The 27,008-nt window shown below is 37.9% G+C and overlaps 1 protein-coding gene across 2 annotated transcripts; it reads left to right on the top strand.

Annotated features, from left to right (window-relative positions):
* Positions 1-3,945: 3,945 nt before the first annotated feature.
* Positions 3,946-24,391, top strand: LOC142357740 (phosphoserine phosphatase-like). Of its 2 annotated transcripts, XM_075409294.1 has the most exons (7): positions 3,946-3,959; positions 11,299-11,481; positions 21,919-22,003; positions 22,193-22,242; positions 22,591-22,885; positions 23,292-23,550; positions 24,149-24,391. In XM_075409294.1, the coding sequence occupies exons 2-6, from the start codon at positions 11,333-11,335 to the stop codon at positions 23,517-23,519; spliced, it is 807 nt and encodes a 268-aa protein (XP_075265409.1). In that variant the 5' UTR covers positions 3,946-3,959; positions 11,299-11,332; the 3' UTR covers positions 23,520-23,550; positions 24,149-24,391. The 2 variants fall into 2 exon arrangements, with proteins under 2 accessions (XP_075265409.1, XP_075265402.1); XM_075409287.1 differs by lacking the exon at positions 24,149-24,391 and having other exon boundaries at positions 23,292-24,074.
* The last annotated feature ends 2,617 nt before the right edge of the window (positions 24,392-27,008 follow it).

Genomic DNA, 27,008 nt, shown 5'->3' with positions numbered 1-27,008 from the left:
TTGACACTGTCGTAGTAATCAACGGCTTTAGTGACGACAGTTTTTCCCCTGTCCTCATTCCTTGGTCATTTCAAATTCTTAATTTAATTAATTTTTTGCATTGAAATAAAACGAGATTCGCTCTCTTGAGATAGCCAGTGAAAAAAAGGATCAAGCTGGTATAATGATATGGCATTGAAACGATAACACTTTGACCATACAAAAAGCCAGTTTGGTGATTGCATTGTCATTGCTATGGTTAAAAACCAGTCAGGACGCCATCCGCGTACGCCTCCAAAGAACATTTCACTGTGGCACATGCCGTCCACTGTCCGAAAGGAGGATAAACCCACACGAGACAAAGTGCAATTCCTATGCAACTTTGCTAAGTAATCGCTGATGTGATGTTGAGATTGAACCTCATCATCACCCGTTGCAAGTAGAAACCAATGCTTTTAAATCAACGACAAACGATGATGATGTTCCAAAATAAGATATCACAGCCAACGTACCGCTAGCAAAAACTTGCCCTAAAAAGAGCAGCGAAGCCCACAACTATCATGAGTCTATTAAAAAACAATATTCGAAAAAAGACTTTTTGGTATCCAGAAAGCAACTTTTAGTCACTTGACTTCTTATGCAGCGAAGCTGGCCCATGAGCCCTAAAAGCGCTGAAACAACTTGCGTCGAAGCTCACTGCCCAACAAGAGGACAGCTACGCTGACATATTTAAGGTCGACAATCAGTTTTGCTGTCGTAAGGAGTTCCATCCTCTGCATTTGAGGCTCAAGGACAATTCAGCGGCGAAAAATTGTTAGTGCTCCTTCAAAAGTTTTCAAGTTATTATTCAATGCTCTCTCATTGGCAGCATTGATTTTTCTGTTCAGAGATGAAGAAAGTGAGCATAATGGAGACTCAACTCAGAAATGGATACCCAAATTCAATTACTTAAAGAGATTATTCGAAATTAAGCGGCCTTATTGTTGTTATGAAGCCTAATTAATGTAATATTCAGGGGCATAAATGATTTAATAGCCTTAACAAATTGTTTCATGCTGGATATGTCGATGTTGGTGTCAGCTTTTTGATAACTTGTTTCCTGCCTTGGCACTATTGTTCTGGCACACTCTTTTTTGCTCACTGGTCCCACATGGTACGCAGGTCCTTGTCCACATCATCAACACATCAGATTGTCTTATCTTTTTACTCTTAATTTTTTTCATACACCATAACCGTCCTTTTTAACTTTTTATTTCTTCCTGTTCCTTCTTGGTTGTTAAGATGAGGAGGAGGAGCTCCATATTTTTACCACATGAACTACCAGAGATGTGAATGAACTTGTCAAAATGCACATCCAGAATCATGTAAATAACAGATTAAAAAAAACAAGAAGAGTAATTCACTCATACAAAGGAGCTAGCTTGGTGGATTTATGCAATATCTTGAACTGCTACCTTTTACCAAAAACTTGACACTGTCGTAGTAATCGCCGGCTTTTGTGATGACAGTTTTTCCCCTGTCCTCATTCGTTGGTCATTTCACATTCTTAATTTAATTAATTTTTTTGCATTGAAACAAAACGAGATTCGCTCTATTGAGATAGCTAGTGAAAAAAGGATCAAGCTGGTATAATGATATGCAATTGAAGCGATATCACTTCGACTACACAAAAAGCAAGTTTGGTGATTACATTGCCATCGCTATGGTTGTGAACCAGTCAGGACGCCATCCGTGTACGCCTCCAACGAACATTTCACTGTGGCACATGCCGTCCACTGTCCGAAACGAGGACAAACCCACACGAGACAAAGGGCAATTCCTATGCAACTTTGCTAAGTAATCGTTGATGTGATGTTGAGATTGAACCTCATCATCACCCGTTGCAAGTAAAAACCGATGCTTTTAAATCAACGACAAACGATGATGATGTTCCAAAACAAGATATCACAGCCAACGTACCGCTAGCAAAAACTTGCCCTAAAAAGAGCAGCAAAGCCCACAACTATCACGAGTCTATTAAAAAACAATATTCGAAAAAAGATTTTTTGGTATCCAGAAAGCAACTTTTAGTCATTTGACTTCGTATGCAGTGAAGCTGGCCCATTAGCCCTAAAATTGCTGAAACAACTGGCATTGAAGCTCACTGCCCGACAAGAGGACAGCTACGCTGACATATTCAAGGTCAACAATCAGTTTTGCTGTCCCAAGGAGTTCCATTCTCTGCATTTGAGGCTCAAGGACAATTCAGCGGCAAAAAAATGTTAGTGCTCCTTCGGAAGTTTTCAAAGTATTATTCAATTTTCTCTCATTGCCAGCATTGATTTTCTCTCATTTCCAGCTTTTCAGAGATGAAAACAGTGAGAATAATGAAGACTCAATTCTCTGAGATGGATACCCACGTAATAATATATCTTTAAGCAAATTCAATTACTTAAAGAGAATAAATGAAATTAAGAGGCCTTATTGTTGTTATGAAGCCTAATTAATGTAATATTCAGAGGCATAAATGATTTAATAAACTTAATAAATTGTTTCATGCTGGATATGTTGATATTGGTGTCAGTTTTTTGATAACTGGATTCTTGCCCTGGCACACTTGTTCGGGCACACTCGTTTTGGCTCACTGGTCCTACTTGGTCCTTGTCCACACCATCAATACATCAGGTTGTCTTGTCTCTTTACTCTTGTTTCGTTTCGTACATCATAACCCCCTTTTTTAACTTTTAATTTCTTCTTGATGCCTATTGTTTGTTTAGATGAGGAGAAGGAGGTCATTGGTGCTTCTTAAGAAGTTTTCAAATCTTTATTCAATGCTCTCTCATTGTCAGCATCGATGTTTTGTTCAGAGATGTAGACAATGAGAGTAATAGACACTCAACTCTCTGAAGTGGACACCCACGTAATAATGTATCTTTCAGCAAGTCAGTTATCTAGAGAGATTAATTGATATTCAGAGACCTAACTGTTGTGATGAAGCCCGTCTGTTGTATTATTCAGAAGCATAATTGTTGTAGAGCTCCAAATTGTTACCACATGAACTACCAGAGACGTGAAAGAACTTGTCAATAGGCACATACAGAATCAAGTAAATGACAGAAGAAAAATCAGGAGGAGCAATTCATTCATAAAAAGGAGCTAGGCTGGTGGATTTATGCAATATCTTGAACTGCTACCCTACCAAAACCTTGACACCGCCGTAGCAATCCAGGGCTTTAATGACCATCGCTTTTCTTCTTTCCTCTTTCGTTGGGCAATTCAAAGACTTAATTCAATTAGTTCTTTTGCATTGAATCAAAACGAGATTCGCTCTCTTGCATAGCTAGTGAAAAAGGCGGATCAAGCTGGTTTAATGCTATGCCCTTGAAATGATATCATTTTGACAACTGATCAAGATCTTGCAATAATAGATATCATAACCAACGGACAGCTAGCAGAAACTTGCCCTAAAGAAAGCTGCGAAGCCTACAACTATCATAAGTCTATTAAAAAACAAAATTCGAACAACGACTATTTGGTACTCAGAAAGCAACTTATTGTCAGTTGTCTTCGCTTGCGGTGGAGCTGGCCCATGGGCTCTAAAAGGCTGCAACAACTGGCATCAAATCTCACTACCTGAAGAGAGGACAGCTACGCTGAAATATTTATGGTCAAAAATCAGCTTCGCTCTCCCAAGGAAGTCTATCAACTGCATTTGAGGCTCAAGGACAATTTAGCGGCGCAAAATTGTAGTGCCCATTCAAAAGTTTTCAAGTTATTATTCAATGCTCTCCCATTGTCAGCATCGATGTTTTTTAGAGATGTAGACAGAGAGCGTAATAGAGACTCAACTCATTGAAATGGATACCCACGTAATAATATATATCTTTACGCAAATTCAATTATTTAAAGATATTTATTGTTATTCAGAAGCCTAATTGTTGCGATGAAGCCTAATTTTTGTAATATTCAGAGGCATAAATGATTTAATAAACTTATTAAATTGTTTCATGCTGGATATATCGTTGTTGGTGTCAGCTTTTTGATAACTGGATTTTTGCCCGGGCACACTTGTTCTGGCACACTCGTTTTGGCTCACTGGTCCCACTTGGTACGCAGGTTCTTGAATATTTCAAATAGTTAATTCAATTGATTCCTGTAAAAAAAATCCTTCACACTTGATGATACCGGAGATGTTTCACACAAGTAATCACATTTCCATTAAAAAAAATTATCAAACTTGAGTTTTCCTCTTTTTAACTCTATTGTCTCCAGACCTTTAAAGAATTTCGTAGTTTCCATGATGTTCTTATAAATCGTCTATTTCTAAAGCTTCTGTGCGTTATCGTTTTTTTTCATCTGTTTTCCCATCTTCTGAATTTTGTTCCTTGTAATTCAAATCTCAATTCTACAATCCTGTCATAATGTTCCTCTCAGACGTGAATTGTTGTCCTATGTAACCCTCCTTCCTCTTGCCGACCCAGTCTCATTGTAGGCAGTGCCAGCGACATCTCAGACACGATGTTATATGGTGCGTTTCCTGTAGGAATATCCACAATAGTTGTAGTGGTTTGGCCTCTGGCGTCGAGTTTATTGATGGTTTCGAATGCCGGTAGTTCAACGCCAAATGCGCTGCCGATAATCTATCGAAGTTTACCCCTGACCGCTGAGGCTGCAAAACCTGACCTCACAATGGAATTTTTATGGCAAAGTCCCAACAACGTTTTCCAAGACAAAATCCAAAAGTACTACAACACCACAGTCCACTGCAAGAATTGTGCACAAGTCATATGTTACAAATCTGTGGATACCTTGAATAAGCTACACCAAACGGTAACTGAACATAAGGAACATGCAGAGTTTGCTCTATACTTTTCCAATTTTTGTCCATATATTATACTACCCCGCACCAAGGAGAGCAACGACAATTTTATGAATAAGACAATTAGTAGACGACGTGGAGCTAAGAACAAATAGATGAGGTGTATTTTGAGCTCAAAGCCCTTCAGCTCCGACTGCCAAAATCATCAACAAACATTCATAATGACGTACGCCAATTCAACTGCCTCATGCTAAAAGATAAATTCTGAAACTCGCTCTGAAACTCGATATCATTAAACCCAATTTTGCATCTCATCCTTCACTCTATGAAAATATAAGCGCAGACAAGGTCAGAAAGGCTGCATGAAAAACCCACGGTAACCATGACTCTCAGGTTTTGATGTTGACAAATGGCGTCGTCTAATTACTGCATTTGAAAAATCATCCACCGACCTTTGCAAATTCATTCTAAAACTGGCATATCGAAAGGCCACCAAAACCTTTACTCCACATTATTTAACTATTTGCAACGCTTGTCGTCTAATCCCTCTTGACAAGAACCTTGATGTCAGACCAATAGGAAGAGTAAAATTTTCGTGTAGAATAATCGGGCAATGTATTGTAGTGTGTGTCCAAAAAGATCTGCAAATACAAGGAGGCAATACAGATATACGTCTTAGTCAAAAACGCGGAATAGCGTATGCAATCTTTCGCACGCTGACATCTTGCTTTAATGAAGACAATAAAGAAGCACTACTGCTGATTGATGGTAAAAATGCTTTCAACCAACTGAATAGACATCTTGCGTTTCACGATTTTTCCAAGTAGTGTCCTTCACTCACAAACGTTGAGAATACATCTTATCAAGCTTCAACTAAGCTGTTTGTCGAGAGACACGAATCTGTTTCAAGAGGAACAACTCTGAGTGATCCATGTGCTATGGCAATGTATGGCATAGCCACGTTACCGCTGTTTAGTTATATTCAAACTCGCAGCGTTGTACAAAAGGGTTATGAAGACGATGGCTCAGCCGCCGCAAAACTAACAGAACTCCAAGACTTTTCCATCACCTTTGTCTCAAGGGCAAGCTTTACAGATATCTGTTGAACAGTTCTATATATCACGTAGTGGTGTGAGAATGGAAACTGGATGAGACGAGATTACACATTGCCAATACTGATGTTGAAATCACCAAAAGTACACGCGTTTTAGGCTCCGAGACTGATGATTATCGTGCTCTGATTTTGACCTTGCTTCCTCGCGAATATCAGAGTCTGCGCAAACATCACCGCAGAATATATACAGGTGCTGAACCAAAAGCGTCTAACGGAAACTTGTCTTCCTCAACCGAACAACGCCCGCCTTAACCCACGCCCTGACAGCCGTGGAAACAACTCTGAATGAAAAAAATTTTACAGCTTTAACACGTTTCGAACACCCGGATGGAACCCCTAAAAATATTTACGCCCTATTCTTGCGCTTGTGTGGGTTGAATTGAGCTAACCCGACTGAAATTACACCTGATTCCTTCGACTCAATTGACCTTTCCAACCCACTAAGCAACCATTACCTTATCCAGGCTGGGCGCTTTCAAAATCGTTTTCAACAGGATATAAAACTGACCCGAATTAAGGAAGAGAAAAGCAAGCTAAATAGTCTGAAAAAACACATAAAAAAACAAACAAAATAGTCCTTGCAACTCGCTTCACAAAAGAACGCTAATAGCTGGCTAAATGTTCTGCCTTTCAAAAAGTAGAATTTCTGCCTAGCCACGTTAGTTTTCAAGATTAACACACGATATGGCCGCAAGTTAACGAAAATACCAGGTACAAGTCCATGTGGTGAAAAATTCAACATTACGCATGCCCTCAACTGTGGAAACAGCGGGTACACTCACATTCGCCATAACGAAATCCGAGACACGTTCGCAATTGTCAATCATTGCGTTCATGGTAAGGTTTTCAAAAAAATGAAATCGCTTACAAAGTATATAAACTTGTCTTTGACTCCAATTTTACGTAATGAGTTAAAATAACATCGAATTTTTGAAATTATTTCAAGTTATAATCACATTTACATTTTATTTAAACTTATTACACTAAAATCAATTCAAACTTTATTCCGGGGTTTTTGAAAATTCTAGGTACAATGATCTCTGTTCCTGGAAAGGGGCTTTTACTTTCCTTCCTATCTGTGTTGGGGTTGACAAAATTTTGAATTAACGAATAACAGAAAAATTTTTGAATTTCAAAAGTTAATTTTTTTTTGTGTTTTCAATTTTTTGTATTTGAACTAATACTTCAATGTCAATTCCCTCCCAGGTACTCATTGCGCGTACTTAATTGCGTCTTCAGCTTTTTGATATAGATCGCTTCTATGGTCATTAGCTTTTCAACCCCGCGACATGAATCAAGTATCTCAGATTCCATATTATGCGCTGTACCACAACATTCAACGACGTGCTTTCCAACAGGGGAATCCTTCTTTTGATGCTCCGAAGTTCTAGTGGTACCGCCAGCATAGATGGAACTGCATCCACATCATGCAGTTCTTTATACCACATGGGATTTCATTTACAAAGTATATAAACTTGTCTTTGACTCTAATTCTAGGAAATTAGTTAAAATAACATCGAATTTTGTAATTTTTAACAGTTAAAATCATATTTACACTTAATAAAAATTTGATTTACACCTGTTACACTAAAATTATTCCTAATTAGATCTCACAAAGTCAAAACCGAGCAAATACTTCAGTCACCTCGACGAGAATCCTTTCGACACAAAACCACAAGCACAGATGACGCTTGACTGGACATCAAAGCGAATGGACTCTGGGAAACTCGTTTCTCTAGGACTTTTTGCGATGTCGAAGTTTTCAACCAACTCGCATCTTCGTGCCCGTGAAACATCAAAGATGTTTCATAAAACGAACAGCTCAACATATTTAAATTTGAGATCCGCATTATCAAAGTTGAAAACAATTCTTTCAATCCTTTAGTTTTTGCCTGCACTGGTGGTGCTGACCCCTCCGCCATCAAAGTTATGAAGTCAGGACTACTTCATTGAGTTAATTAATTTATCTCTCCAGACAGGATACTTCCCAAATCAATTCAAACAAGGAGTCGTGAGGCCGCTCATAAAGAAGTCTAACCTTGATCCTGAGTTGTTATCGAGTTATCGCCCTGTGACAAATCTAAGATTTCTGTCAAAAGTTATTGACTGAGTTGTTTTTGAGCAAATTAATTTCTATCTGCAATCCAATAATCTTATGAGCAACTATCAAAGTGACTTTCGTTGCTCGCGTTCAACAAAAACGGCTTTGCTTAAAGTCTTTACTGATCTTCTTTGCTATCTAGACGAGTCGAAATCCGTGATTTATATTGGGATAGACTTGTCAGCAGCGATTGATCATCAGTTTTTATTTGAGATATTAGCGAAAAGGATTGGTTTGCAATCGGTGGTGTTACTGTTTATTAGGTATTATCTGTCGCATCGTTCGCAACAAGTAATCATAATTGGATATATTTGTGGTGATGATAAAGGTAAGACGGATGTGCCACAAGGGTCGGTTCTTGGTCCTTTACTGTTTTCCTGTTACTTGCTGCCTTTAGAAGATAAGCTGAAAGAACTGGGAACAAAGTATCATTTTTAAGCTGATGAGACAGTTCTTTATTTTGTATTCTGTTCGACCCTCAGTCAATGCATGTTTGATGATATTTTGAACTCGATTCAACGTTGGTTCAGCAATGCAAAAATGAAAAAATGAATGCCGATAAGTGAGTATATGATTTTTTGGTAATAAAAATTGTTAAACATGGTCTTTTACGTCTGCCGGAAGATGGTGACTACACTGAACAGTTCAAACACAGAACAAGCAAGTTCTAGGTTGTTATTTTGATTGTCAATTTACTCTGCAACGACAGGTTAACTTCGTGTGTTCGAATTCATTTTTTTATCTCCGTAAAGTGTGGTCAATTCGTGATCAAGTTAAAACAGCAGTCCTAATTGAGTTAATTAGAGTTTTAGTGTTATCGCGTGTTGACTACTGTAATTCTCTTTATTATGGTCTGCCAAACTTTTTTCTAGCAAAACTTCAGCGAATAATGAACTCTGCCGCGAGTTCGAATTTACGATTGTCACCTTCAACACCAACCTCGTAAATGCAGCTACACTGGTTGCAACGCATTGTGTTCAAAATCCTATTGTATGCGCATCGCTTTGTACATCGGCCTGGCAAACTGCCACTATATTTATCGGAACTAATGAATCGAAACACGATGGTTACAAGGTCGTAATTTTTTTTTACAATTTACTTGTTCCCAAATTTCGCTCTAATTTCGGAAGAAGTTCATTCTCTCATGCTGTCGCTGTTGAGTGGGATAAACTCTTATTTGATTTGAAACTTATACTCTCTGAAATTTTATTCAGGCGAAAACTCAAAACTTATCTTTATAGATTTTCCTGCACTGTTGAGATTTTAAATAGTAGTAGTAGTAGTAGTTGGGATTCGGCCAGGAGATATCTTCATCTGCTGGCACGGGGATCGTCTCCCTTTTTCTTTCGTGATGATGAATGATGGCAAATTACACTCTCCAAGTCGCACTGACAAGTTCGTTGTAATTTGCGTTGAAGAAAGTCCAGAGAACACGTGGTAGTCGTTGTTTTAGGCCAGTGGGGTTATTGATGTCGATCGTTGCTGGTAGTCTGTTGTCGAGGGCACCGGTACGGAAGAAAAAGCTCTGCTCGCTTTGGCTTTTACGTGGCTTGCGGTTGTCAAATCTAACGTCCTGTGAAGATCGGATGTCACGAGTGCATTTCCTCAAACAAAGGTATGGATTAAAATCGATATCAAAATATCCCGTCATACATTTGGATAGAGTGAGCAGATCTTGTAATTGCATGAATAATGAAAGGGGAAGTATTCCAGCTTTTAACAGGAGCTCTTTGTAAGTACTGTTTCGGTCCGAGCAAACCGATTTAAGAGCCCGTTTCTGGACATTTTCCAATGATTTCAAATTGTCGAAATTGGCATGCCAGCAACTCCTGCCGTAAATAAGAACAGGGATTATCATGGATTTGAAAAGATTCACTTTAACAGACATGGTAAGAAGGGGCGAGCTCCTTTTCAACAGGCATAAAACACCTATCGCTCTATTACATGCTGCTCTAATGTGATCAGCCCATTTAAGATCTCGGGATATGAACAAACCCAAGTCTTTTTGCACAATATGGTTTTGTATCTGGTTGCCTGAAAAGAAAAACGCCTTGGTTGTATTGCCGAAGTCAAGATGGGTGCATTTCTTTGCGTTAAGTGGTAGTTTGTTATGATCACTCCACTTTTTAATTCTTGATAAGTCCAGCTGAAAGAGCAATGAGGAGCTGTTGATTGAGATGAATTTCGCATCGTCGGCACATAGCAGGGGTTGGCAATTCTTGCAGTTGAGAGGCAAATCATTTATATAAAATATTAGTTCAAATCATAATTTTGACTAAATGTGAATGCATAGGGCAAAAAACATTTTGTGCATGACAAAACGAAATTTGCAAAACCTCCACAAGAGGGATACTTATGGTTAGGGCAAATTCGGAATAACCCTAAAAATACAAGAACATGGACAAAATCGAAAAATCCGGAATAGGAATGTTTTTAAGTAAATTGATAACAGATGTAAATATGTGTTGTAAATAGGCTAAATATTGTACATAAGGAAAAATTTTCGATTGAATTTTTTAGAATGTTTCCTAGAATTGTTTTAATTGTCATCTCAGACAAATGTAAATACATATTCATTTTATCTTTTAACAATTTGTAAAACAGTTTTAACCTGACGATGAACGTAAAGTTCGAAAACGTTTGTTTTAAGTATTGGAAGTAATTTTAATTTGACAAATTGGTTTCTTTTACATTTATATAAAGAAGAAAGAGAAGGCTGGCGAGGATTGAGCCTTGTGGGACCCCACTGGTAACCGGAATTTCTTCGGAAAAGGTTCCGTTGATTCGCACACGTTGAGTGCTGTTCGCTAAGTATGATTGCAGCAATTTAAAAACTCTGCCTTGAATCCCAAATGGTGCTTAAACCAAAAATAATAATAATAATAATTAGCCGAAAAAATAGCCGGCAAGAAAAACCTACGGTACTCAGACACCATGAACTTAATCCGAACCAAGGTAAGTTTCGCACTCCTCCGAAGCTGTCTCAGGGGATGTAGAGCCCCCAAGAAGTTATACACACGCGCCTATTTTTCTGTCTGGAATTGTTGAAGGAGGAAGGCTGCAGGGTATTCACTCGCCTCTAATCCTTTAATTCTTTGTTTTATTATACTTGACTACCTCCGATTTGTTTTACTAGTTCTACCAGACAGCAGCTATTTGATTCCGCCAATGACCTCTGGTTTAAATCCATTGTGTTTACCTTCTGTTTGACGATGCTATGAGCAAATAATTGATTTCTTAAATCTTCTGATGCTTCATTGTTTCTTAATTTACTTTTTAATTATACTTTAAGAGAAGTGGTTTTGAAGGTATGATGTAATTATTGTGGAGTTCGGACATTATGAAGAGAGCATTGCCAACTATCGATATTTGGCGTTCCTTGAGCAACCGAGATGCGGTCTGTTTCGACGTAGATTCAACTGTCGTTACTGGGGAGTTCATCGATGAGCTTGCAGAATATCTTGGAGTTGGTGAGCTAGTGCAGAGCGTGTTAGTATCTAGTTACTTTCGCTCTCAATCTAGTTTAATCGCGCTCAAAAGAAGTTTGTAGCAATTATATTAGTCTTGTTGGTCTTTTTTAATGAGATTATTAAGCTGACTTTTTGTCTTCAAAAACGGGATGAACAGGTAGCGCCCAGCGGGCATCAAGTTCTCTTAGAGCCTTTCAGCTCACTAGTCTTCAAGTATGGGATTCACAGCTGCGCTCACCTCCAGCCCCTTCAATTAAGCTAAAGCTAGCCTCACTAAAACGTAGCTAGCTGCTGACAAAGCCAACCGGTCGTTTGAGAGCAATTCGACAGACGTTAGTTGGTTATGTTTGTAAATAATAGCTCATAGTCGAAACGCAAGCCAAGGCCATAAACGTTGTTTTTGGGCGTTGCGCCTTTTCCGAAACTTTAATTGTTCTTGAAAGAAGTTCGGGATCTATTATTTACCCCCCAGCTTAGTGAGTATATAACTTTTAAGGCCCCACGTGCTATTTTGACATAGTAACGTGCTATATATAACAATATATAAATTTAATAGGGGAGGGGGGCGAAACAATAGATCCGTCGATAAAAACGTTTGTCTTGTTTTTATTCGTGCCATTTTTTAATCAATAGCAGTAGTACTATTGGAACACGTTCATGTAATTGGATCATTTCTCTTTCACTTCGCCTTAAATTTGTTGTTCGTTTTTATTTTTCGATTTCTATTTGTAAGTTGTTCCACTTTCCGATAAATCGCAAATTATTGATCGGTCGCTCCATTTATATTGACACTTATTTTCGAAAAAATGGTGAGTTCGGGAATTTTCTCATCTCATATTTTCAATTTCAGAATTTTGAAAGTCCTTTTATCGGATTTTTCATTGCTTTCTTCGTAATGCGTAATTAAAAGAACTTGAAAGAAGTTTCCTTAATGAAAAGTTCTGCAGGTGAAATTATATTTCTTATTAGAGGATGCCTTGCACTATCAATGGGAAATCGTTTTTCTGAAGTATAAAAATTAGTGACCTGAAGTCTGTTCCTTGAGGGACTCCATGGTTATTGTCACCCAATCTGAATATGATTCGGGTTTTAACGCATTCGTTTCTATTAGATAAACATGATTCAAGCAAACTTTTTTGTAAATTAGAGTTACATATGCTTTTTTGGACATCTAGAAAGACATTGTTTCAAATAGATTCGTTAATTGGAATCTGTAATTGTGCTCCAATAGATATTTTACTACATTTGAAAGAGCATGCGGCAAGAAATCCAGGAGCCGATGCTTTGTTATGCTAGTTTTTGAATTACATCATCTTTTTTGTTATAAATCTGAGTGGAAAATCTTTGTTATAAAAGAAATTGGGCAACTCAACATTTTCTCTCACCACTTTCACTAACCTGAGAAAAACAATTAATTACCGTGTAACCTTGTAGCGACTTGTTTTTATCTTTTAAAATAGTATTATTGTTCTGAATTTGGAAAATGTAATTATCTTTTACTTTTTGTTTGAGTTCGGTTTTTATTAGTTTCCATTTCTGCTTTGAATCAGAAAGAGTCGAATATTTGGTATACACATTACTTGCTCTTCTCAATTGTCAACTAGTGGCGTTTCTGATTATTTTTTATGTATTGTATATGGAAACATCTCCATTCCCAAAAATTAGAAAGTCGATGTTTTTCTTTAAAACGGTCCGTTAATGCTTTAGATATCCACAATTTTGTTTGGACTACGGTGACTCCAATTTTTCTAGGAGCTAAATTGTTCAGATTTTGACTACTCTGCAATCTGAAATGTGTTTTTTTTTATCCTTTTCATGCATTTGTCTTCAGTCTGTTGATGCAATTCTGTAATTTAGTTGAACTCTGAAAAATTTTGGTTTCTCTAAAATTAGTTCTACTTTTCCAACGTCGAATTCCAAAGACGAAATGAGTACTTGTGAAAAATTTTGAATTCCAAACAGTTTAATTAAATTATTTAATTATATTTAATATTTATGTAAGTTATTGTATGGAAGATCAGTTTTTTTGTGGCTAAGCAGTGAGCAATTTGAGTTTCATTGTTTCCATTTGTCCACGTTGGTTGATTTTTTTTTACTCTGTCTAACCAGTTGTTGGAAGCAAACTGTTAAAAGTTGTTTTTCGTTGTTCAAAGTAATTTAAATTGCAGTCTCCAAACATCATGATGTTGTCTGATACTGAATAGGCGTGTGAGGTTTCTGATGTCAATTAATCAAGGAAAAAGTCTCCCAGATTTTAATTAGATTAATAAAAAACGTTTTAGCTAGAACGTTTTTTCAGTCGCTTGAGCGATTTACGTCACTGGCAATGCCCGAAAGAATCGAGCAGCTCCTTAAGCGTACAAGCAGTTCTTTGAGCACAGCAGTAGGCTCTAAGTGTACTGTTCACGAAAGCTGCTGAGTAGCGCTTATAGAGGTAGTAGATGTAGGTTAAAGAGGTGACCTTGTACCGTGCCATCCCTGCCTTCATTTTTACCAATCGCCATCCACAACTTATGTCCGCACTTTAAGACTAGCATTCCTGTGCTCAAGCCAGCTACAAAGCGAATCACTCACTTGACCTTCGAGAGCAGTTTGTCAGACGTTAGTCGGTTATGTTTAAAATTGTGGTGTTTATGTTTAAATGCAAGATTGCTTGCATTTCATTCTTGATTGAAGCGCTGTAATTGGAGCTTGCATTGTATCCTTTCTGGATGCAACTCGTCTTTGGATTGAATAGAATAATTATTTCCTCGAAATTCTATTTGTATCATGCTGTCTCTAAAACCCGCTCAATGGAAGCCTCCTTGTGAACTCTGTAAACTCCTACAACGCAAAACTGCACTACCGCTTTTATCACTTGCGACGTGAAGTTTCATTTAACAATTGTCTTTCCATGTTCGCCGAAAACAGAAAAAGTCTGCTAGATATATATTGGTTTTGAGCAGTTTTATGTGAATAAAGAATCTCGAAAAAGCATTGGCGTCCTCCTGACAAATAAACGTGCTTAAATAATAATAATAATTTTCCAGAGATCAAACGAAAAAGTATCTTAGTTAAATGTATTTATATCGAGACTAAATTGATATCACACTGGGCTAGCACTATCAGGCACGAAGGTCTCTTTTCTAGTGTCTCCAGCGGAACAGAAATGAGTGGTAGTTGCTGATTAAAAAACAAGAAAAATTACAGCTGTCAAAAATTAAGAATTACGAAATTTTATTGTCAACATTTGGTCTCGTAACTAGTAAACTTAGATTGTAACTTACAATTCTCTGTGGTGTAATTATCAAGAATTTTATTACAAAAACTTCAACTTTGATTTGGATTCGGTACGAATGTTATTTATTCGTACCGAATCCAAATCTTCAAAGCTTGGATTCTGTACGAATGTTATTTATTGATCTCTATTTAACAACTCCTGTAACTCCTTGGGGAGAAAACTGTTAACTTAACTTTTTAAGCTGTTAGCCTCAAAATTTGTTCTTATTTTTTCGATGATTCAATTTTTCGAAGATGAAGTACAGATCAAGTAATGGTTGATGTTTTTTCTCGCGAGTGGTATTAATAGGTCCAGCCAGTTTGAGTCCATTTGCTTGCAAGAAGGAATTTAGTTGGTTATTTAAATCACATTGAAATCTCCACAGAGTATACTTTTTGAGATCTGGTTTCATAATTTTGTCTGAAAGAATTCCTATTGTCGAATAGTATTCTCTTTTCAACAAATTTGTTGGGGGGTGAGCATGCAGCTTATAACGGCTTCGAAATCGTTATGGTTGATAAGTATAGAGAGTTTTTCTCAAGGTTTCCAAGGACTCGCTCTGACACTACACTTTTCATAAATACCATCACCACCCTCTTTTCTTCCTCTCCTCACCTATGACATTATTATGAGTTGGAAGAGTAAACAATGCTTCTCTATCAGTATTGTTGAAGCTTCTTCCGTTATGCATAAAACTATTGGTTGTTCTTCGCTCACAAAAATTCTTTGTAGTTTTTGGACAGAGATCTAACGTTTTGTTGTAAAACATTTTTTTAATTTTTAGTTTTTTCTTTGACCTATGAAAGAAATATCGAACTGCCCGCGCTACATAACAGCCATTTCTCTCCATTTGTTGTACTATTATGAGTTATACTAAACTTTTAGTTCTCGCACATTGATAAAACACAATAAGAAGCAAAATAATAAGTTTTTTAAAATGTTTTTGAAAAGAAAATGAAGTATTGCGAAGAACGATTTAGAGATTTAAACAAGCTAAGCATATCTTGATATCATTAAGTGCCGAGCTGAATTCTGGTACCGGATGATCTCAAACTAAATGGCAAATCGTTTTCTAATCAGACCGCTTCCCCTAATGCGATAGAATTTGTCGACACTACCAAAGTAGTTGACATCAGAAAGGTTACATTTCATAAAGTTGATTGGGCTTTTAATTTAAAGTCGATGATGGAACTCGTCTTTCGATCTTTTGTTTTAGAAAACACTTTCTTGTTTAAACATTGATATGATTGGCTACGGAAAGGTATAGAATGTCATGAACTGACGACCATCGGGCAAAAGTGCCCACCAAGGACAATTCCCGCAAGGTGACAAAAAACGCAAAGAGTGAATCAAAAGCAGTATATAACGAGAAATCGATACCAAAATGTAAATCGATATCAAAATTATTACCTCATCTGTGCAATGAAATGGGATGAAAAAGCTTCTGTGTTACAATTGGTGTACCACCATTGTCTATCTTGTTTTCTGCTACTGTTTATATTCGGTCTACGTTGTACCAGACACAATCGAAGTAGAAAGTTATTTTGGGTGTGCAGAATATTTCAAAACGCTAACAATCTCAAGAATCTGTCAACAAAATAGCAGCAAATGAGTTTGTAACTCTGACAAAGTATCGTAGCTGAGGTTAAAGTGTCTTGATATTCCAATTACTCCCCATCTCTGCTGGAAGCTAAAGGTGAAGAGTCACGCTGGGCAATCTGAAAGAACTAGAGAAAAGGCAGGAGCGTGCTGCTATCAAGTGGGTTATGGGATCCGCCTACAATTAAACAGTTAGACGAAGAAAACTCGTTGCACTTTTGTTTGTATATTATTGAGCTGTACGGTGTTTTGTTTTATCTCGATTATAAAATGAAAATTTGATACCGAACTTGCCAGTTTTGCTTTAAAAAAAATGCGTTCAGATGAACCAAGGTGAAAGAAGTGAACTGATTATTCCAAAAAGTAGGCTCTTATTATTTCTCCAGAACAGCTCAAACTAAATGTCAAACCATTTTCTGATCAGACTGCTTCCGCTGTCGCTTGAGAATTTTTCGATACTACCAAAGAAAATAACATCAGGAGTTTTGGACTTCTTAAAGTTGATTGGACTGCTGCTTTAGAGTCAATTATGAAACTCATTTTCAAATCTGTGGATGCAGAAAATACTTTCTGTTGTTTAAATGTTGATTTGATTGGCTACGGAAAGGTATAAAATGTCATGAACTGAGAGAACTGACTATCGAGAAAAACTTCCCGTGGACAAATCTCATAAGCTGGCGTTCGGACAGAAAAGAATCATGCTGATGTAAATTGAAAATCGAGACGCAAAGGTTTAATCAAAAGCAGTATATAGAAAATTGGTACCAAAGTTTGAATCGATATCATATGATTAGCTCTTATCTGTGCAATGAAATGGGATAAAAAAAAGCTGCTGTTAAAATTGGTCTACCACAATGGTTCATCTTTTTTGCTACCTCTTATACTCTATGTCATCAATGTACCAGACGCAATCAAAGTATAAATTTATTTTGGGCATGCAGACTTTTTTAAATTAATAACAACCTCAAGAAATTCAACAAAATAGCAGCAAATGAGTTCGTTACTGTGACAAAGTCTCGCAACTGAGGCTTAGGTATCGGAGTATTCCAATTTCTCCGCATCTCTGCTTGAAGCAAGAGGTGAATTGAATCACGCTGGGCAATGTCACGCTGGGAAATCTGTTTTTTTTCTGCATTCAAATGAATTACTAACTGGCGACACAACGTTTCATAGTTGAAACGCAATTTACCAGGCTCTTCTCTTTAACACCTGGAATTCAATAGCCAAAAGACACCTGTGAAGCTCGGAAAGTTTAGAAGCTTACTCAAAATGGTGGAGGGACAAGTTCGCATTCCCTCGACTACTAATGTTAATATGCCATGAAATGTGCACGGAAGCATTGTTAGGGACTTTCTGAAAAGCAAAATTTAACAACGATAGTCAAAACAACGATGAGCTTGAATATTTCTGAAGTATATTTCTGTTCCCTTAACTATATTCGTTCTCCAACCCAATTACTCCGCATCTCTGCTGGAAGCAAGAGGTGAAGAGAGTCACGCTGGGAAATCTGGGTTTTTTCTGCATTCAAATGAATTACTAATTGGCGACCCAACGTTCCATAATTCAAACGCAATCTACCAGGCTCTTCTCTTTAACCCCTTGAATTCAATAGCAAAAAGACACCTGTGAAGCTCGGAAAGTTTAGATGCTTTCTCAAAATGGTGGAGGGTCAAATTCGCATTCCCTTGACTACTAAAGTTATGCCATAAAATGTGCACGGAAGCATTGTTAAGAACTGTTTCAAAAGCAAAATTTAACAACGATAGTCAAAACAACGATGAGCTTGAATATTTGTGAACTATATTCTCATAACTATATAGGTTCTCCAACACAATTACTCCGCATCTCTGCTAAAAGCAAGAGGTGAAGAGAGTCACGCTGGGCAATCTGAAAGAGCTAGAGAAAAAGCAGGAGTGTGCTATGAAATGGGTTATGGGATCCAGCAGCAATTGAACAAATAGACAAAGAAATCTTGTTGCACTTTTGTTTTACATTGAGTTTCGGTGTTTTGTTTTATCTCAATTATAAGATGAAAACAAGTTACCGAACTTGCCAGTTTCTCTAACATAAAATGCGGTTAGATAAAACAAAGTGAAAGAATTGAACTGGTTGTTCCGAAAAGGAGGCTCAGTTTGTCTCCAGAACAGCTCAAACTAAATGGCAAACAATTTTCTGATCAGATTGTTTCCTCTGTCGCTGTAGAATTTGTCGGCACTACCAATGAAATTGACATTAGGAAGTTTGCTTTTCATAAAGATGATTGGACTGAAGAAGTGAACTGGTTGTTTCAAGAAGCAGGCTCAGTTTTTTTTTCTCCAGAACAGCTCAATTTTTCCAAATCATCATGATTTATCGAAGCTCTTTTGTCACTATTTTGAAATTGAGCAGTGATAAATATATATACAGCTGTTTTTGAGGCAGTTGTAGATAACCTCGAATCAATCTAGGGCGTAAGAACGTTCTTCTTTGTGTGCCATCAATCGACATCGGCGACCATTTCTCTCTTGTAATCTTCTGAAAACTTCCTCTGTGGTTGTGCAGTTCGACCAATCCTTGATTTGGTCCATTTACATCCTTCTTTGTCGTCCTCGGGATTTTTGGCCAAATATTTTTGGTCATTACAAGATGTTCATTCTTTCCTTTCCTCATTGCATGCCTAAAAGATTTTACTTGTCGCTTTGCCAGGGTGTTCAGCAAACATTGTGGACCGCCGGATTGGCGTAAGACTTCCTCGTTACTGACTTTTCCGTCCACTATAATTTCATCATCATGTATTGGAACCACATTTCCAGGGCCTTGTGCTTATGCCGATCTGCTTTAAGGATTGTCCACGATTCCGAGCCATACTTTAGTACTGGAAGAACTTAGCGGCGCCATAATCGGAACCTCAGTCCCAGATCTGGTTTGGGGTAGCAGAGTTTTCATTTTGAAAAATGCGTTCTTCGCCATGTTAATTCTGTTGCAAATATCTTCATGTGAGCGTCCGTCATTTGTGAGAGTAGAACCCAGATATATGAACGATCTTACGATTTTCACCGGTACTCCGTTCAGGCGGACATTTGCTGACACGGTGTCCGGGCTTCTCAATATCACCATAACTTCTGTCTTCTTGGGATTGATTTGCATGTCAAAATTTTTACACTTGTTGTTGACCTCATTTAAAAGCTCTTGCAATTCACTTTCTCTGCTCGTGAGGAGGGCTGCGTCATCTGCGTAGCGAATGTTTGTTACGTGAATTCCACCTACGACTTCTCGGTAATTTGTCAACAACGCGCAGAATCACCTCGGAGTAATATGAGAAGAGAATCAGGGACAATACGCAACGATGGCGTACACCTCTACAGATGGGAACAGGGTCAGAGAACTCATTATCATGTTTTGCGACCTCCTGCTGATTAAAATACACCTTCTGGATTGGCCTGAGATCCTTGTCTACAAAATCCAGGTAAGACATAAGCCCGAATAGGATCTGTTGTACTGTGTCGAAAGATAACTTCTCGGTTAACTTCAAGACAACGTTCACACAGCATACGGAGGATGAAAGTTGCGTTCCTGATCCCTTTGTCTGGAATAAACCCATACTACATTCATTTATCTCGAAGTGTAACACCGGTTTTATTCGGTTAAGTAGAACTTTAAACAGGATCTTCAGGGCGTGGCTCATTAGGCTGATCGTTCTGTAATGTCCATACTCGAGGGCTCTGGCTCTTTTGGAGTGGATGGAGTCCATAATCTCTTGCGGGACCTATCCGGAATTGTACCAATCATCAAACAACTTACACTGAGTTTCAGCACCAACTTCATTCAGTGTCTTGTACAGGTCTTCTGGTAATTCGTCTCTACGACTCGCTCTGCCTTTGGGTGTTTTCTTTGGTGCACTCACCACTTCTTTAAGGATTGGCTGACCTGCCTGAGACTTCACCACTGAACTTGATTGTCATCTTCCGACTGTTGTCAGAATAAAGATCCTGAATGTACTGTTTCCATGTGTGACTCCGAGCATTTCCGTCCTTGGTTACATGTGCCGAGCTTGGACACTCCGAGGAATTCTCTTATTCTCTCGTGGCACTCTTTCGGGCTGGAATATTCCAGGTTTTCAAGCTCGGTGCGCTTTTTCTCAATGAAATCAGTTTTTACTTGTAGACAGGCCTTTCTTAATCTTTGATCAATGGCTTTGTATTGCTCAGGGTTGTGTTTGAGTCGCCTCCTGCTTTGATTGAGTTGCAGGATTTCCTTTGTTATCCATGGTTTGTGTCTCCGTTTCTCGCGTTGAGGTAAATGTTGATCTCGTAGTTCAAAGCATGCATTTTTGATTTCTTCCCAGTTGTTAAGTTGGGGAAGAATGTCACTGGCGGCATTTCTTAAAGTTGACAACTTTTCGATGCCAATCTTTATGTAATCATGTCGGTTCACTTTCCTTCTCGTTAGCTGTTTCAATTTGACCTTCAACTTTGCAATAATCGGGTTGTGGTCACTACCACAGTCCGCTCCCGGAAACGTTGAACAATTGGTCACGGCGTTTTGGAAGCTATCATTGATACAAACGTAGTCAATTTGGTTTCGTGCCCAATCTCCTGGGCTGAGTCAAGTGTATAATTTTCGTTTTGGCTTCTGGAACCAAGTGTTTGAAACTTTGAAGCTGTTGCTTTCACACCAAGAAGCAAACCTTCCTCCCCGTGCGTTTTTCCCCCTAATCCGTACTGTCCAATGGTTCGACTAGTCTTACTGCTACTCACATTTGCATTCAAGTCCCCCATGACTATTACGATTTCGTGTTTCTTGCATTTCTGCAGAGCAGAGTTCAAGTCTGCATAAAATGCCTCGATTGCTTCTTCGTCGGAGTCGGAGGTTGGTGCGTATACCTGCACAACTACCACGGCGAATGGTTTCAGTGCAAATTTAGCCACCAACACTCGGTGTGATATGGGCAAGAAACCTTATAAAGACCGTGCAGAGCTTCGGTTGGCGAATCGTTTACGCTGTTTTCATTTTGACTATTTGAGAGATTCATGGTTTCCTGGGCATGAGTACTGAAGTGGTTTGCCATTGCCTTCTCCAGACGAGAGCCTCGTTAGTTCGGTCGCTCCTTGATTGAGGAACTTCCTATGCAGGGGGCACCGCGAGGAGGTGAAGATCAATTTTGCCCCCCCCCCCCTCCGTAAAGACCTAAATTTAGTGAAATCTTTTATGCTGCTAATACTGACAAATGGGGTTGTTTCTGCATTCAAATGAATTACTAATTGGCAATCCGACGTTCCATAGTTGAAAAGCAATTTACCCGGCTCTTCTCTTTAACCCCTTACATTCAATAGCAAAAAGACACCTGTCAAGCTCGGAAAATTTAGAGCAACACTCAAAATGGTGAAGAGGGACAAATTCGCGTTCCCTCAACTACTGAAGTTGTTATGCCATGAAATGTCCACGGAAGCATTGTTAAGAACTGTTTCAAAAGTAAAATTTAACAACGATAGTCAAAACAACGATGATCTTGAATGTTTGAACTATAATTTTGATCTCATAACTATATAGGTTCTCCAACCAATCAAAAGGCTTTTCAAGAAAGCAACAGTGTCCAACTGAAGGTAGTTGTTTTTATAGGACCAAAATTGCGATGGGTGGAAAGTTGAACTTCAGAACTGCTCTTCATCAGAGACTGACAATTATGCAACCATCACGCCATGATGTTAGTATGGAGTAGTAAAAACCGACTATCATAAGCCCATCCAACTGAGTGGTTATAAACTTACAAGAAATTAAGCTTATTGTTATTTTTCTTTGCGAGGGGAGCTTAAAATGGGAAAAGCAGTTTGCTCTGTTTCGATGAAATGTTAACAATCACACGCACTGATCTGTTAACTTTGTGTTTGTTTAGGTCCATGTTTTCTCCAAGTCCGAGCCTCTTTCCTTAACAGATGGAATCAGGTATGAGATTTATAGTAAATTTCAGAATCTTGTCAAACGTTTCCAATATAATTTGATATTGCAGAACAGCGTAATCAAAGAACTTGTGTTCAAGTAACCTGTTTCCTTTTTCGGGGCCTTTCTTAAAGATACGAGAGTATCGCCAAACGTCAACTCCTGTTAATCTATAGTAAACGATTATTATTAATCCGTGTCGTTTTATTTATTATTTAAATGGGAGAAATTCAGTTGAAATTCAATTCAAGCGTGATCTGTTTCATTTTTTAAAATTAATATTAAGTGAATGCAACTACTTGACATTAACAATTGCTGTTAATACTAACCATTAATTTTAACTATTATTTTTAGAACTTTGGTATCAGTGCTGCAATCTATGAACGTAGATGTCTATCTCATCTCGGGTGGCTTTGATGCTCTGATTTTTCCTGTTGCAGAAGAGTTGAACATTCCACTTTCGAATGTTTTTGCGAATACATTGCTGTTCACTGAAGACGGCAAGTATAGAGGCTTCGATGAAAGTCAGCCTACGTCTCAATCTGGCGGTAAAGGCAAAGCCATCGCCTCCATACTTAACAGAAAGCAGTATAGACGAGTGGTTATGGTGGGCGATGGAGCCACAGATGCTGAAGCTGCTCCACCCGCGGTTAGTTGCATCCAATTTGAGGTCACGCTACAATGCTGTTATTTGAAATGATAATATTCTGGTCCATGTCTGCGCAATTTTATGATGGTTTGACTATTGTTTTTGGTGAATTAGTGGACAAGCGAGTTTGAAAAATCAAGGGCACAAAATATTTGAGGTTTTGAGACAAGATTACGTTTAAATAAAAAAAAATCAAGGGATAGGTCAGTATTGTTGAGAGTCAGTATTTTTTACATTCAGTTGAACTGCAAATTATACTTTCATAGCTGTTTACGTGCCTAAAGCTTCAGTATCGATTGTGCTCTAGGAGTTAAATCATCATTGACGCCGCTGTTAAGCCGCACCCTTGGTTTGACGTAATATGAAGATGGATAGACTGACTATATAGTAATCTGTTGTTTTTCAGGATGCTTTCATTGGATTTGGTGGAAATATTACAAGAGAAGCGGTCCGAAACATGTGCGACTTTTACGTCTACAGTTTTGACGAATTGACCAACTTGTTGAAGAACAATGAAGATGGAGATTCGTGTACGACCATTGACATACCAATTAGCACAAGTAAAGTCACAGAATTCCAGCAAACTCAGACAGGTCCTACCCTCTTTACAGATAACACTTGTAATGTTAAATAGTGCAGTGAACGGAAAGAGCCCTGCGTATATAGTTAGGTGACGTTTTAGAGAGTTTTTTCCCGTCGATGGTGTCTTGCCTGTGAGGAATTTAGTACAAGTTTGAAATTTATTGGGTGGTTGTATTATTGGGGGCTGAATTTTCACTGACACACTGATATTATAAAAAAGCGGTAAGATCCCGAGGTCGTTTTTCAATTTAATGGTCAGTTAATGACGCTGCGATCAGTTTTCCGTGGTGCTGAATTAGACTGGTGAAATTAGCGCGAGCATATTGGAAAAGCAGGAATAAAGAGACTGACCGTTTTCGGACTTGTGCGCCTGCATCAACAGGCTTACCCCTTAGTCGCAACCATATTAAAAGAGAACTGAATATGAATTTCAAACTAGGACGAAGGAAACTATTTTGAACAAAGGAATAATAGAAACATGTCTCATAACCAGATTTTCATTGATTATTAATTGCTCTCAAACAAAGTTCGTAAGAATTATATTAGTCCTGTGGTCTTTATGCAGTTTTTTGCTTGACCGATTTTTGTCTGACCCATTCGACTTTTCGTCCTCAAAAACTGGATAAACCGGTAGCGCTCGGAGGGCATAAAGTTCTCTCTTGGAGACGTACGCCTAACTAGTGTCTAAGAATGCGATTCACCAAAACTGTTTTAAAGACGGCTGTCAGTGATGCTAGACGGCTATCCCTGATGCTCTCACAAGACTGAAAAAAGTTGATCGATGCACTTAATACTTAATTTTCAACCTAAGTAGTAAAAGTAACTATTCATTGAAGTATAATTACCAAAACAACCAAGTATACATAGGTACTTTAAATGTAAGAATTGTATTTGAACCTTATCTCGGACTATCTGAATACGATGCAGAGAAATAATTAAAGCATTCAAATATTAGTTCGTTATTCGAAACTAAAAAAATTAAATTTAATTGCATATTACTTGAAACATTTGGAGAAACCTGATACCACTAAGTTGGATTAACTCATGTTAATCGCAGAGTCAAAATCTTTCACTACTTTTCACTAGTCAACATTTTTCACTGCATAGGGATTGTTGAGCATGAATCATGAGTTTTGCCGTGTTCATCTTTTTAACTCGGCAAGTTAAACTCACATCTAAATATCCTCTCTCAAACTCTCACAAAGTTAAATGACGAACCGCTGTTCTTCCGAATCAGAAAAATCGTAGCCTTTTTTCTTGTGCCTATGGGGTACTCACCCTTATCAGTCCTAATCACCAATAGGTAAAGTGTCATTTGATTTAGAACACTTCGACCTAACGTTTAAATGTGATAGTCGGCGTACGAGGTCCGTTACAATATGCCACTTATCTTACACAAATGTTTGCTCAAGATGACCGGAGTTGCACGTTTAACTCGGTATAATATTTTCATAATACGGCTAAACTCATGTTTCATGCTCAACAATCCCTATGCATTTACATGCCTGCTTGTTTTTCTAATTTTCCCTGGCGCCTGTTCGGATTTTCTATCCTCCGACAAGTCGCTATTGTAAGCCAACGTTTGTGACTGCTGCTGCTGCTCATTCTGTTGCTGTTGCTTCATTATTGGGTTTTTTCCAAGTCGCTCTTTTAAGACACGAGCCCATGGCAGCAATATCAAGTAACTAGTGAAAACAGAAAAAGTACGGCCAATAATTAGTGGTTTCAGTGAGCTATGTTTTTCAACTTTTTCATCTTGGTCTTGTTTGCCTTGTCCCAATTTGTGCCATAATTCTATGTGCCTTTTATTGGGTGTCAGTTTGCCTTGCAAACACCAATTTTGGTATATGGCTTTTGTAAGCTATTTTTCGTCTTAAGTTTGCTAGTATATTTTGTTTTCAGTCCTATTTAGTAGTCTCTTCAGGCCTGGTTTTAGTGCGCATTTGCTTTTGAGACCTTTCAAAAATGGGACCTATTTGTTTTACCCTAAAAAGTTCTTGGTGCAAAAGTAAAATCGCGATTACCAAAATTTTAAATGACCTGAGGGAACCAAGCGCGAACTAAATCCCTTAAGTCCAGTATTTTATACGCTGTTTAATAATTACTTTTAAACGAAATTCAAGCAATAATTTTAGTCTTGTTGTTTTATGCAATTTTTGTGTCTGATATTTCGTGTCCTGCCCATTGGGATTGTTGCGCCGGAAATATGAAAGGTCCTAACAGTGGTGGCATCTACTCAAAGGCCGGCATTAGTGGTGCAACAACGCGTTTTTATGTTTTTACGCATGTTGAAAGAAAATGAGAGGTAAGTTGCTTTTTTTGATACTTAATTAAAGACATCAAACTAAGACACAAGACCGTTATTTAAAATAAAAAAGCTGCAAGTTTCTATTACGTTTGCATACGTTCATCTTGCATTTTCCTAATCTTCTTAGCGCCTCTCGATCGGTTTTTCCATCCTTCGTCAGTTTGCTATCTTAAGCCGACGTTTGTGACTGCTGCAATATCTACTACTGCTCGTTCTGTTGCTGTTGATCGTTTTATTTCGATGCAAGGTATTCATTTAACTTGGATGGCTTATTTCTGTTGACTTTCTTCTTGTTAATGTTAGTTAGTCAAAGATGTGCGGCCCGTGGCGTTTTCTCAGCCAACGGAGGAGCTTTATCGGGACTTTTCATGTCGCTCCTTTATTACCTTGGGGCCCATGGCACAATCAAGCAGTGAAACATTGAAGCCTGGTGAACGAGTTCGTATAAGGCAATTTCAATCAAAGCCAACAATATCAAGCAAGTAGTGATAATTTTGAGAAAAAAAAATACTGGGAGAAATTAAGTTGTTTTAGTGGTTTCAATGAGCTAAATCTGATGTGAAAGATCTCGTGTTTTTCAACTTGAATTATCTTTATCTTGTTTGTCTTGTCCCAATCTGTGCCAGAATTATGTGTGCTTCTTATCGTGGGTTAATTTGCCTTGCAAACACCAATTTTGTTATATGGGTTTTTGTAAGCTTATTTTGGTCTTATCTTTGTTAGCGCAAGTTATTTTGAGTCCTATTTAGTATTCTCTTCACGCCTGTTTTTTTAATGCGCATTTGCTTCTAGACATTTCAAAAACGGGACTTATTTGTTTTACCCTCAAAATTTTTTGGTGTGAAAGATAAAATAGCGATTACCAAAAGTTTTAATTAAATCCCTTACGTCCAGTATTTTATACGCGGTTTATTAATTACTCTCAAACAAAGTTTTGGAAAAATAAAGCACATTGTTTTGTTTTATTATGATAACCATTTTTTTGATTAAAAGTTTTTCAAAATTGTTTATGCAATATATATCTGACGGTGTTTTTATAGTGTATTAATTAGGAGGTCGAGGTTTGGTGGCTAATATTTATATTAACTACTCGATTGTGTTGGTATTTCAATTTTACTGTTTGGAGTATTTAGTAGACATATTACATTGACGAATTCAGGGTTATTTCAAACGTACGCGATAGAAACGTTCGCAAATGAAACTGTCTCACATTTGCAGAAAATTGCTAGAAAA

Source organism: Convolutriloba macropyga, chromosome 2 (assembly GCF_964194025.1).
Source record: "Convolutriloba macropyga chromosome 2, txConMacr16.3, whole genome shotgun sequence".
Lineage (NCBI taxonomy): Eukaryota > Metazoa > Xenacoelomorpha > Acoela > Convolutidae > Convolutriloba > Convolutriloba macropyga.
The sequence above is the reverse complement of the archived record's forward strand: the minus strand, read 5'-3'. Positions and strand labels throughout refer to the sequence as shown.